This window comes from Lipotes vexillifer, unplaced genomic scaffold, assembly GCF_000442215.2.
Source record: "Lipotes vexillifer unplaced genomic scaffold, Lipotes_vexillifer_v1.1 scaffold240, whole genome shotgun sequence".
NCBI classification, from domain to species: Eukaryota; Metazoa; Chordata; class Mammalia; order Artiodactyla; family Lipotidae; genus Lipotes; species Lipotes vexillifer.
This window is the reverse complement of record NW_006797481.1, coordinates 8,660,219-8,672,126: the sequence shown is the minus strand read 5'-3', so window position 1 is coordinate 8,672,126 and position 11,908 is coordinate 8,660,219. Positions and strand designations below refer to the sequence as shown.

Here is an 11,908-nt window from a genome sequence, read left to right as displayed (position 1 = left end):
AAGAGTGTAAGAGTTGCAAGCAGTGGGTTTCTGTTGTTTCGGAAGGCCCAGAATCCCCCATTCTATCTTACGAGAGCAGCTCCTCAATTTTCCGTTGAGGAACTCCCTAAACCCAGTCTTGGTGGAACTGACAGGCTGCCATGCCCTGTCCAGGTCAAGAGGTGAACACTTTACCCAAGCAAGGACATTCAGTGAATTTTTGCCAGGAATTGGAATTTTAACTCTCCTTCTGCAGAGACTGTCGGTGACTTCCTGCTCCCTTGGTTTCCTGAGCCACCCTGGGTACTGTCTTCCCTGAGCTTGGGAACTCATCTTTTCCATTGATGCTGTAAGCCACCCTGAATTACTCTAATAAATTCCCTTTTTGGCTTAGGTTAGCCAGAATCAGTTCTGTTTTATTCAGCCAAAGAACCTAAATGGTAGCTTGAACAACGGCTTAGAGTTGGGGGGGAGGGGGGTAGATGTGCTTGGGTAGTAAAGGATAGTGTCTGTCTGGTTAGTATGCAGAGCACACACGAGAGAGCTAGTAGTTGGAAATAAAGTTGGAAAGGTCGCTTGGGTCTGGAATGTGGAGGGCCTTGACTGTTAGGCTCAAGTGATCCAATCAGAGCCACATTTTAGAATAAGTGGGGGAAGGGGTCAGGTAGGGAAAAAGGGAAACCAGGGTGGTTGGTAGCATAGCTTCTTTTGTAAAGTCTTGCACTGACTACACTATTTATTCAATTTACCATCAGTTTTCGAGAACTGCTTATGTGCCAGGCTCAGTGCTAAATTTTAGGACTAAGACATGGTTCCTGTCTTCCCAGGGCCTCCAAGGTAGAAGATAAATCAGACCTGTAAGTGTGAGAGATAAATCATGAGGATTAGGTAAGGGTTCTAGGGGTTTTCTGCAAGAGTGAGTAGTTAAGTCTTCTGTTGGGTTAGAAAAAGCTTCAAAGAGGTAGTGATTTCTGAAGAGAGTTTTGAATAGCAGTTTGCCAGGTAGTCACAGTGGAGATGGGCAGAAGCATAGGGATTAAAGATCTGGAGTCCTAGAAATGTATCAGGGTTAGAGATAAAGGTTTGGTCCAGGTTAGGCTTGTCTTGTTTCATATTCTGCACTATTGCAAAAATACAGTGTGGTTCCACTATAATTTGTGGAGATGTTAGATGGATTGACATGTACCGGAAGCATATAAATTTGGGGTCGTATACTAAATTTTTAATCTGGCCATATGTAGGCTTAACTTCCTCAAAGAGGGAAAATCAAGCTGAATTTTAATTCTAAATGTGCACTTTTCTTAGGGAGAAATTCTTAGAGAACACACAAAACACTTTCTGTGATAGCTAGCCCCTAGTTTGGGAAGGGGTGGTGATCAAAGGGAAGGAGTTGAGGTTATCAGAACCTAGTTATTATTCTAGTAAAATAATAACTTCTATTAAATATTCCCCACTTGGTATTAACTGTCCTTCTGAAAAGTTAGTCAGCTGCTAGGTATTGTACCCATTCAAGCTTCCTGACTTTTCTAGTCTGTTGTATTAGTCATTGGTTTTCAAGTCACAGAAAGCCAACTTAAATAAAGAAAAAGAAATGTGTTGTTTCCAAAAAACAAACCATGATAAAGTCAAGTAAAACCTGGTCCAGAGTTATCTGGAACAAGAAGCTAACTAACAAAATCTATTTCATCTTTTTCTGTCTTTCTGTCTATCGATCAGCTTTGCTCCTTTGTAAAATGTAGGCTTTCATTCTCAACCACTGGAAATTGGCTTGCTCCTTGTAGCTAGAGCAATGGATGCCAACAGCTTCTAGACTCACATTCTTATAACTCTACCAAGAGAGAGGAAAAGACTTTCCTGTTACTACAGGACTTTGATTAGTCTGATTGGATCTTATATGCATCCCACCCTTACCCCCCAGACCAATGTAGCCAGAGGGATTGAGCTACTAGTATTAGTCCAGCTGGAAAGAGAAGGCCATCCTTTGGCAAGTCACTGTGACCAGAGAGGCAGGGTCATAGAAGAACATAGTATCTCCCATTGACCTACTTGGTGAAAAGGAGAGCCTCAAAAGAGCAAGGCTTATTGCCTGAGAAGAGAAGGGTGTTAGGTAGACAAAAATATAAATGGTCAATAAATTAGGTTAGCACAAAACTCAGGTGCCATCTCTAAATAAATGGGCTGATTGATTTGGAATGGGAGTAGGGAAAATTTTTCTGAAAGTATCTGTTAGAACATGTCTCTCCCAGAATGAGGAATTATAGTTGAGTTATAACTTGATTGTGGTTGAGTTTGAAAAAAATCACAGACACTTAGCACTTCACAAATTAAAAGTAATTTCTCTTGCATCAGCTTATTTGAGCGAAAAAGAATCCAGTAGATGCTTTAAATTTCCATTTTAGACAGTTTAGACTGAGTCTCAGTAAAAACTCTTTCTTACCCAGGATCCTATAACCATGAGTAGGTAATGGCTTTGGGGTTAGAATCAGTAGTCCTGACTTCAAATATTTCTTCCATTACACTCAACTCTTAATGAAAGCATAATTTTTTTAAAGGATTGTAAGAACTTGTCCAGTTTTAGGAATTGTTGTTATATGTGACTTTTAAATTGTATTCATAAATCCACTACTCCCAATTTATTAAAGTCATGACTTTGCGGATTCCTCATGCCACCACTAAATCTGCTGTTGTTGACACAGTCTCTTCTAAAGGCCAAAATAATTTTTGGTTTCTCTTAAAAATGTTATGGCATCTCTTAATTCAGTGCTCCATAGGATTATGTATTTCCAGATAGCCTAGAATCAGTGGCTTATAGTAGTTCCTAACCCACTAAAGAATGATATGGCCGTTTGACTGATAATGGTAATTCTCTACTCTGACCAGAAAGGAAAAAAGGTACATAAAAATAGAAGTTTTTAAATATTAAATTTATCTGTATCCTTAGCAATTCCTTGATGTTATTATTTGTTTCAGATGAGAAGAAGCAGGTGGTTGCAAATGTGGAGAAACAGCTCGAAGAAGCAAAAGAACTGGTATGTGTAGACTTGGTGATAACATATTTAAAACACAAGCAGAGCCGTTTAATCTGCTGCCTTCCTCTAAGTCTCTTTTATTCATTGTAGAAATGTGAAACATTACTGATTAGCAGTTCATGATTCAGAATTCATCACTTTTTAGATGGAAGAGAATTTAATCACTTCTTGGGATTTTATTCTTCTTAGTAAAGGTGATTCATTAAATGTCCACCTCGAATTTTTATTCCTTCGTAATACTTTTCGTAATGGTTATAACTAGCTAACACTTTTTAAAGGCATCCTGGGTACTAGACACTGGGTTAAGCGTATTACTTGCTTTTTAATATTTAATTTTCACCAAAAGCCTGTGAGATAGGTACTATTTGTACCTATTTGTAAAAATTGTTAAGGATCGAGATTTTCCCCTGCTTGCTCACCAATAAGTGAGCCTGCCACAATTTCATGGATGCTGATAGAAGACATGAGATTCCTAGGTCAGAGACCAAAGGCTTTTATTAGTCACATCAAAAGCAGCTGCCAAAGTTGCAGCAGGCTTGCGTCAGTTCACTGAGGCCCAGTTCCCACAGGGCTGATGCATTTTTGCCTAGAAGAATGCCTACACATACAGCAGATTATCTTATAGGAGAGGAACATGGAGCCTGGGGAACATACTGCTTTATAACATCCTGTAAGTAAGCCTGCTCTTTGCCCCAAGGGACACATTGTTTCTTACCCCAGCATTGTTCCCTGCCTGGGAATCAGTGGTCAGGACCTTGCATTCTTGGCATGTCCAGCAAGGCATGTAGAAGCGTGAGAGACCCACAGAGGAGTGTCATTACCCCCATTTTGTAGATGGGGAAACTGAGGCTTAGAAAGATTGAGTAACTTATCTGAAGTCCCACACCCAGTAAATGGCGAAGTAAGGATTTGTACTTCGACATGCTAAACCCAGAGCTCTAGCTAGCTTCTCAAATCAAGGAGCAAAAAGTATTAAAATATATTGTGTCCTAATTTTTGGTTTCAAAGCCGGGTATTTCAAGTCTGATTCAACTTGTTACTGCATTGTGGTCCTAAATGAGTGTGTTGCCTTTCTAAATACTGAAGGGTACTACTTGGTGTTCTAACTAATAAACTTACAACAGTTTCCCAAAGCGTGTTTCTGTTAACTGGTGTTGCCTGTTCAAACAAGTTCGGGAAACTGTAGCTTAAACAGAATTCTCCAATTCTGGGTCTTTTTTTGGTTATTATTTTTCTGTAGAACCTTCTTAGACCCTAAAGTAGGCTACGAGGCGTGACAAGTCTCTAGGAAGGGACTCTGAGGGGCAGCACTTCCCAGGCTTATTTACCTGAGTAACATTTGTTAACGGGACCATACATGGGGGGTTGCTGCTTTGCAGGGTCTGAGGAATAGGCGGCCGTAGCCTCCCATCACACCACAGACCTTTCCTCCATGTCTGTGAATGCGAAGGAGGCGAGTTGCAGAGCTGCTGCTCCATCTTGCCTGTCTCTGCTTCTTTTCTAGCTGTCGGAATGCCTACGCTCTCCTCACCCTGTAAGATCTACTTCTTATCTCACTATCTCTGCAGGGGCAGCTTTGTTCTAACTCCTCAGCTTCTCATGTTTGCCTCTCTTTTGGAAGTTTTCCTTTTTTTTTTTTTTTTTTATCCCAAATACTTTTTTTTTTTTTTCTTTTTGCGGTATGTGGGCCCCTCACTGTCGTGGCCTCTCCCACTGCGGAGCACAGGCTCTGGACGCGCAGGCTCAGCGGCCACGGCTCACGGGCCCAGCCGCTCCGCAGCATGTGGGATCTTCCCAGACCGGGGCACGAACCCGCGTCCCCTGCATCGGCAGGCAGACTCTCAACCACTGCGCCACCAGGGAAGCCCCCAAATACTTTCCTGTTTCCTTTCTCTCCTTTTTATAGTCAGCTGTTTCTCTCATGCTTCCTGGCCTTCACGTGAAAAGACTGGCCTTTTATATACCATAGCTGCCAATCGGGACGCTTCTTCCTTCAGGTTGGCAGGCTTTACCATAAGTAATACAACCGATCAATTCTTTGGATTTTGAGTTAACTTCTTATCTTGTTGAGTTCCCAGTAGGAGTGTTTTTGTTTTGTTTTGTTTGCCACCAAAACCTGTGTTTTGGTTCATTGGTCTGCCTTCTTTTGGAGACATTGATTTACTTGATGATGTTAGAAAGCTGGTTTTCTGATAAGCAAGGTTTCACTGTACCAAGAAAAACCGAGTTATACCCCCATGGAGCTTATATGGTCATCTCCATTTGTTACTGACGTAAAGAGTTTTGTGTTAGATATGTTTCTGTTTGTTTAAAATGATCAGGCAGCTGATTGACTTAATTCTGAGGACATCCTTATTAAGGATACTGATCATTATATTATATACTGTCCTTTTGATGAGGATGCTGGGAGAAGAACTTCATTATGATTTTACGTATTAGGAGGAGTTGTATTTCTGCTGAACAGTTTGCATGAATCTCTTGGACACTGCGTGTCTCATAGTTACCATGTCTTCCACTTGACATTGGTCACATGAATGTTGTGACAACATGAAACTAGTGCATATTAGCCTTATTTCTGGTTTCATTTAAAGTGTTTGTTTCTTTACGTACTTTTGGTTAGTTTTAAGTGTCCTTGTAAAACGCCTGAAACAAAAATGTAGTTAACGCTCAGATTTTCTCTTACATGTACTTTTGCAGTTATTTGTCTGGATGATCCTGCTCAACCTTATTAGAACTAAGTCCATAATGATGATCTCAGAGAAGTGCTCTAAGTAATTGCCTTGCTGAGTAACTAACTTATTGGTGCTTCACATTTACCTTGGGACATGTCAATAATTTAAATGGTTACTGCATAAATCAAGGGTAATTAAAACAATCTTTTTTTTTTTTTAATAAAAATTAAGGCCTGTGAATCGAAACATGGTGTTTTGGTTTATCTGAGTTCTACTGTTACTCAGACTCTAACACTGGACAAGTAAGAGTTTTTTTAGTGCCAAGTGTATAGTGTTCATGGAAATAATTTATTAGGATTATTTGCTTTAAAAGGCAAAATATCTGACAACATTTTCGGTTGTGAGTTTATTAGACATCGCCTGAGCCAATTTGTAGTTGTTGGTTTTTATTTTTTAATGCCAAGTATAAATAAACTACAGCTGATACCTTGTATCATGCTTGCTGTATTTCTTCTTCTTCATCAGTACTCATCACTCCTATTACTCACATTAATCTAGTGTTTACCAAGTAAGACACTGTCTTAAGCACATTATAGGAATTACCCTGTTTAGTCTTTATAACTGCCCTACAAAAGATGTATTGTTTTTAGAAATGGAGAGAGGAAGACCCAGAGGAGTTAAGAAGCCTGTCCAAGGTTGCATGACTAGTAAGCAGTGTAGCCTACGATGTGAACTGTGAACACAGGCGTCTGACTTGAAAGCCTGTGTTCTTAACCATCATGCTATTTCTGTATTGCCTCCCGTTAAATGCTCATGTGTTGTATGCAAACTGTTATATCACGACAGGTTGTTATAAAGTGCCCTGCTCTGATTTCAGTGAGCTTTATGTAATTTTACGTTACTGTATCCATTTAACTCCATATCAACATGGTTAAAAAGTATAAGGCTGGAGTTCAAGATCCCATATTGGTTGCCATGGGATTTTCCTAATCAGAAAAGACTTTCCAGGAGAATTTTCACCAAATGACTAAGACTGGGCTGACATTTCATAGAATAATTGTAGAAATAACGGTTTGGTTTATCTTGGCATAGTTCTGGTGGTTTGGGGTCAGAAGACCAGACCCGGTTGGGTGGAATGGTAGGATACTCCACGGGTAGTCAGATCATTATCATTGAGGATGTTTGGCTTAATGCACATAGTTTTTTTTTTTTTTTTTCCTTTGCGATATGCGGGCCTCTCAGTGTCGTGGTCTCTCCCGTTGCAGAGCACGGGCTCCGGACGCACAGGCTCAGTGGCCATGGCTCACGGGCCCAGCCGCTCCGCGGCACGTGGGATCTTCCCAGACCGGGGCACGAACCCGTGTCCCCTGCATCGGCAGGCAGACTCTCAACCACTGCGCCACCAGGGAAGCCCTAATGCACATAGTTTTAAAAAATGCTTGACAAAGTAAACACTTTGGCACTCTATATGTCCCTTGGCAAGCACTCAGTACCTATTTGTTGACCTTAACAAACATGGAGCACAAAAATAGTCCCAGTGTTCAATTGACCACAGGCAGCTCCCTGGGTCTGGTTCCTCAAGTTGTAAACTGAGGAATTGGAATTAAATCCTTTCAGCTCGAAATGTCTAGTCACACGAAGAGTAAGCATATGGTTTAAGTCATGTTTTTCTCTCACCCTTCCAGTTGGAACAGATGGATTTGGAAGTCCGAGAGATACCACCCCAAAGTCGAGGAATGTACAGCAACAGGATGAGAAGCTACAAGCAAGAAATGGGAAAACTTGAGACAGATTTTGTGAGTCAGATTGCACCCTTTGTTGTACTTACCGGTCTTCACACTGGTTTTCATGTTGTTTTTATTGTTGCCCCCACACGCCTCAGTCAGCATTAAGTGCATCGTCTTTGGAGCTTGTGCCAAAGACTTGGGGATCTAAACATGCTTGTAGAACTGGCTAATGATGGACTTGGAGGTATGTTGGATTCCTGACTCACAAAATAGATCCAAATCATGTGGTTTTTTTGAGTTTAGGTAGTATTTATTGGTGTTTAGCGTTTATTAGAATTTTGAAATCCATTTTGGGCCTTTTCAGAGTTTCCAGTATTTAAACTGCGGTGTTCATGGATGGACTTCAGGGGCTCGTGAATGTCCTGAAATTATATCAGTATTTTTAGATGTGTGTTTCTATGTGTATTTTTTTCTGGGATAGGCTTCATAGCCTTTATTATTAGAGTCTTAAAAAGATACATTAGGGCTTCCCTGGTGGCAGAGTGGTTGAGAGTCCGCCTGCTGATGCAGGGGACACACGTTCATGCCCCGGTCCGGGAAGATCCCACATGCCGCGGAGCGGCTGGGCCCGTGAGCCATGGCCTCTGAGCCTGCGCGTCCGGAGCCTGTGCTCCGCAACGGGAGAGGCCACAACAGTGAGAGGCCTGCGTACCGCCAAAAAAAAAAAAAAGAAAGAATTACATTCCTGAAGAATAGAGTCCTTTAGGTATCATGTATTTGGATAAGCATTTCTCAGATATATTTTCTATTATAAAGAAAAATGGAAACAGCAGCTAGGAGCTAAACATTTAGTCTCCAGGCTATCATTAAAAAATTCATGTGTTCATCTGTCTATTTGCTGCCGCAGCTCTCTTCTGCTGTGTCAGGAAACGTCCTTCACCACCACCACCACCACCTTCTGTTGTACGGGACTCACAGTTTATAAAGTGCTTTAACACGCATTATTCATTTCACTGTAGAAAGGGTAGACAGAGCAGATGCGGATTACTATCCCCATTTTACATGTGATAGAACCAAGAGGTCCAGCTTGATTATGGATTTCATTCAACAAGTCCTTCTTGAGCCCTATAGTGTATCAGGCAGTGTCCTAGGTGCTGGAAAAGAGCCGTGACTAAGAGAAAGTTCTTGCTCTCGTGGAATTTATATTCTAATGGGGAAGACAAGAAACAAGTGAATACATCTATCTCAATTTCAGGTGGTGATAAATGCTATAAAGAAGATGAGTAAATGGACAGACAGTGACCAGCAGGGCAGTGTGGCTGTTTGCTAGGGTGTTGTTCTCTGTGCCCATTTTGCTAGACTGTTTGTTCTCTGTGCCCAAGTGGGAGAGAGGGGTGCCTGTGGTTACAGAAGCGGGGGCAGAGGAAAGACCTCTAAGGGCACTGCAGGCATGGTAAAGACCTTGGCCTCTACTCTCGCTTGATGAGAAACAGTTTGTAGGGCGTTGAGCAGTGAGTGGTCCTTTGCCTCCTGTTTCACAGCTGTGTCCACTTTACCTTACCTTATCACGTGAGGCATTCGAATAGAATGTAGGAAATATTTATGTAATTCTCTTTTGATTCTTATTGTCTTTTTATTTTTAATTCTTTTGTCTTTTAATGGAATGAAGAATGTCTTCTTAAAGACATTTGATAATTTCTTATAGTCATATACCATACCTCAAAGTATTGAATCCCAGGAAAAAATAGTAGAGATTGGTCCTTCAATCTTCAATTGGTCCTTCAATTGCAGTGTTCATTGCAAATGAAGACGTTCTCCTATTCCCCTTGTAATATCAAGACTTTGGGGGAACATCTATGCCAACGGGGAAAGGTAGAGGACAGCCCAGTACTTTTTTCTTCAACCCCATTGTCTGCTTGCTTTCTTTTCTTGGCCCCTCTTCCTCCTTCCTCTGCCTGTCCCTCAGATGCCTGGTTTCTTCAGGCTTCTCCACTTACCCCCTTGTCCTACTCCTCGTGTTATCACCCGCTCCCGCGGCTTCAATACCACAGCTATAATTCTCTTGCATTTCTCACTCAGAACTCCCTACAGCTCTAAATTCATATTTATTACTGCTTACTGGGCACGGCTACCCCAGAGTCCTTTAAACACAAACACTTAAATTTGACAAGTACTAGTCACTTCAGAGTGATGTTTTAATTTCTCCCTCTTCATCCTCTTGTGCATCCAGTTGGTCACTGAGCGTTAACAATCCTGTCACTTAAATAGCTCCTGCTGTCATCTCCACTACTGGAAGCCTTCATGTTTCTCAGTCTGGATGATTGTAGTAGCCTTGCCTCCTTCCGTTCTTCTCCCAATCTAAACCACCCTCCACTCCACTCTAGCACACTGATCTGAATATGTTACACTGTTCCACAAAATCCTACAGAGTTCTCATTGCCTGCTGAATTGTTAAAAGCCTAGAATTTGTTGGTTTCCTTTGGAGTAGTGCATCTCAATCCTTTTTTCATTGGCCCTCCACTAAGGAACTTTTTTAGACTTTTTTTTACTAATTGCTCCTCTCTTCCCCAGGAAATTTTAGTACCATAAATATACTGTGTGTCTGTACATCTGTTCATGTTCTGTGGCCCTTTGGAGGGCCATGCATCTTTGTAATATTTAAGATTCTTCATCCTCCCAAGAACCAGTTCTTGCCTCTGGGCATAGAGTCACCTCTGTTGACAGTGCCTGTTTTAGAGAATGTTGGCCTTTATTTGGACAAGCAGATAATTTACTAACAGATCCTTTCAAGGCTTATTGTTAACTTTGTTAGGACATGTCTAGAGTAGCCTGACTTTTGAGGTTTGTCTTTCTTGGATTCCATTTGAATGACTGGAACGTTCAGTGAATATTCCACCCTCTGTTTGGTCAGAATTGTATCTTCCTGCTTTAGGTGACCTCCAGAATCTCCATTCCACCCATGGCTCTCCAATAAATGTCCTCTGTTACACCTCTTACCTCTACATACGCAAGTTCATTTTCAGCCAAAGACTTAACAGGACCCCTTTATAGATTTCTGGAGCTCCTTCTCTCCGTTACTCTGCTAAGTTTCATCTGTCTCGGCAGTCCCCACCTCCAGTATCTACTTCCTAAGCTTAGAGACATGTTAGGCTCCATTTGGGCTCCACCCGCCGTTGCTGGAATCTGGTCAGTGCCTACGGGCTGAGAGCCATGGTGATTGTAGGGTTCATTTCAAGTGTTCTCTCCTCACAGGATTTCAGTCCTACACTGCCTATTGTCCAGTTTTTTTAAATGATTGCTTCACACAGTTTGTCCATTGTTATAGTTGTTTAGAGAGAGAGGGTTGGTCTTGTATCAATTACTCTGTCATTACTGGCATGAAAGTTCAGTGGAGTTTAATGTTTATTAATCCTTAGTGGATAATTGTATACATCTGAGAATGAAAAAAGACTAATAGTCTGCTCTTTACAATGACCTATCATAGAATTTAATCTGTAGCTGACTAAATACATACTTATAAGATATTAAAATATGGGTTATAATTTGCAGTCATAGTTGTGGGAAGGTAAGGGAAATCAGCAGTCACCGCTATGTTCCCTTTTACACTGTTGCTACCCCTGAGGATTCTGTTCACTTGCCTAATTCCATTTTTCTTGATTTTTGGCCTCTTATAGCCTCATATTGTTCATTTTGGATTCTTACAGTCTCAGAGTAATAGGAATATTAGGTCCAGAGAAGTTCAAATCCAGTCACATTTTTGAGATGAGGAAATGGAGGAACAGGGGGACCAAATATCTTACCTTAAAGTCACACTGCTGTTTAGAGCCAGGAGCAGAATCAAATAACCTAAACACACATTCTGATGTTCTCTCCATGATCCTTTGCAACTCCCTACCCTCAACTTCACATTTTCATAAAAATCAATTTAATAGCTTCTTTGTATGTTTGAAAACAATGAAAAAATTAGAATTCATGTATTTAAGCCATTCTTGTAATTTCTTCCTTCAGTATTAGTATGAGGTTAGCTAGGGCATGGTCATGTCCAGGAAAATGAACCAGCTAAAAGGAGGAAAAATGTAGTTGAGGATTTTTTCAAGTTTAAGATTATTGTTTGCTTCTTAAGAAAATAAAATCAAGCAAACAAAAACCCCTAAACTTGTACAAACCACAACAAAAAACAAACATTGTATAAAGTATTTGACAAAGTCTCAGTAAGTAGAAAAAGAAAGGGTAAATAAGTGATGTACCAGGATAAGATTGCCTAAGCCATGAGGACGTGGTGTGTTGAATGATGAATGTCTTTTGCATCTGATGTTGTAATACTATGATGCTTGCGCCATCTTGTGGCTGATTTGTATAGTTGCTTTTTTTTTTTTTTTTTTTGGTAACAGAACTTCCTTTAAGATGTATACACAGACTACAGGATTTAGGGTGGAGGATTAGCAGTAGAGCTTTTTAGCCCCAGTCTCAAGTTCACTTCTATCCTAGGTCGGTGGTGCCC

At 40.9% G+C, this 11,908-nt stretch overlaps 1 protein-coding gene across 1 annotated transcript in view; it reads left to right on the top strand.

Moving 5' to 3' along the window:
• The window catches only part of VTI1A (vesicle transport through interaction with t-SNAREs 1A), a 350,516-nt gene that overhangs the window by 6,015 nt on the left and 332,593 nt on the right, over positions 1 to 11,908 (top strand). Inside the window, exons 2-3 of the mRNA XM_007469624.1 lie at positions 2,950 to 3,008; positions 7,366 to 7,476. Coding sequence (XP_007469686.1) covers positions 2,950 to 3,008; positions 7,366 to 7,476 — 170 coding nt within the window. The remainder of the gene's footprint in view (positions 1 to 2,949; positions 3,009 to 7,365; positions 7,477 to 11,908) is intronic.